The sequence below is a fragment of the Theobroma umbraticum genome, unplaced genomic scaffold (assembly GCF_002168275.2).
Source record: "Theobroma umbraticum cultivar Fairchild unplaced genomic scaffold, ASM216827v3 scaffold_55.0, whole genome shotgun sequence".
Taxonomy (NCBI): Eukaryota; Viridiplantae; Streptophyta; class Magnoliopsida; order Malvales; family Malvaceae; genus Theobroma; species Theobroma umbraticum.
Genome location: NW_018397270.1, coordinates 85,267 through 85,781, shown reverse-complemented (window position 1 = coordinate 85,781; position 515 = coordinate 85,267). Strand labels below are relative to the sequence as shown.

Here is a 515-nt window from a genome sequence, read left to right as displayed (position 1 = left end):
GGGAGAATAAGATTAGATGCCCTTGCTCTCAATGCAGTAACAACAAGTTTCTAAATTCCGATAAGGTGACAGAGCACATCCTTAAAAAGGCTTTTACTGTTGCTTACACAATTTGGAGTTTACATGGGGAACATGATGTTGGCCAATCATCAATAAGTAGAGATAAAGTTGAACCATATGCTAGTAATGGGTAACATGGAGAATATGGAGAACCTACATATGAAGAGGAAATAGAAAGCCCATATATTAGAATGGTTAGGGATGCAATGGGTTCGAAAATTGCTTTCAATTATAGTCATGATAATGTGTCAATGTTTGTGGAAGAAGATCAAAATCCAAATGCAGCTGGCTTTTACTCTTTGTTAAGTAATGCAGAGGAACCTTTGTGGTCAAGTTGCATAAAGCACACAACGCTTTCAGCTGTGTTGCAACTTTTAAATGTCAAGTCAGAATTTAATTTGAGTGAATCATGTTTTGATCGGTTGTTAGAGATAATAAAGAATATGTTGCCATCA

General features: G+C 36.1%; 1 protein-coding gene across 1 annotated transcript in view; it reads left to right on the top strand.

Moving 5' to 3' along the window:
• Positions 1-251: 251 nt before the first annotated feature.
• LOC149526523 (uncharacterized) overlaps positions 252-515 on the top strand; it is a 2,693-nt gene continuing 2,429 nt past the window's right edge. The window contains exon 1 of the mRNA XM_089785280.1: positions 252-505. Coding sequence (XP_089641406.1) covers positions 252-505 — 254 coding nt within the window. The remainder of the gene's footprint in view (positions 506-515) is intronic.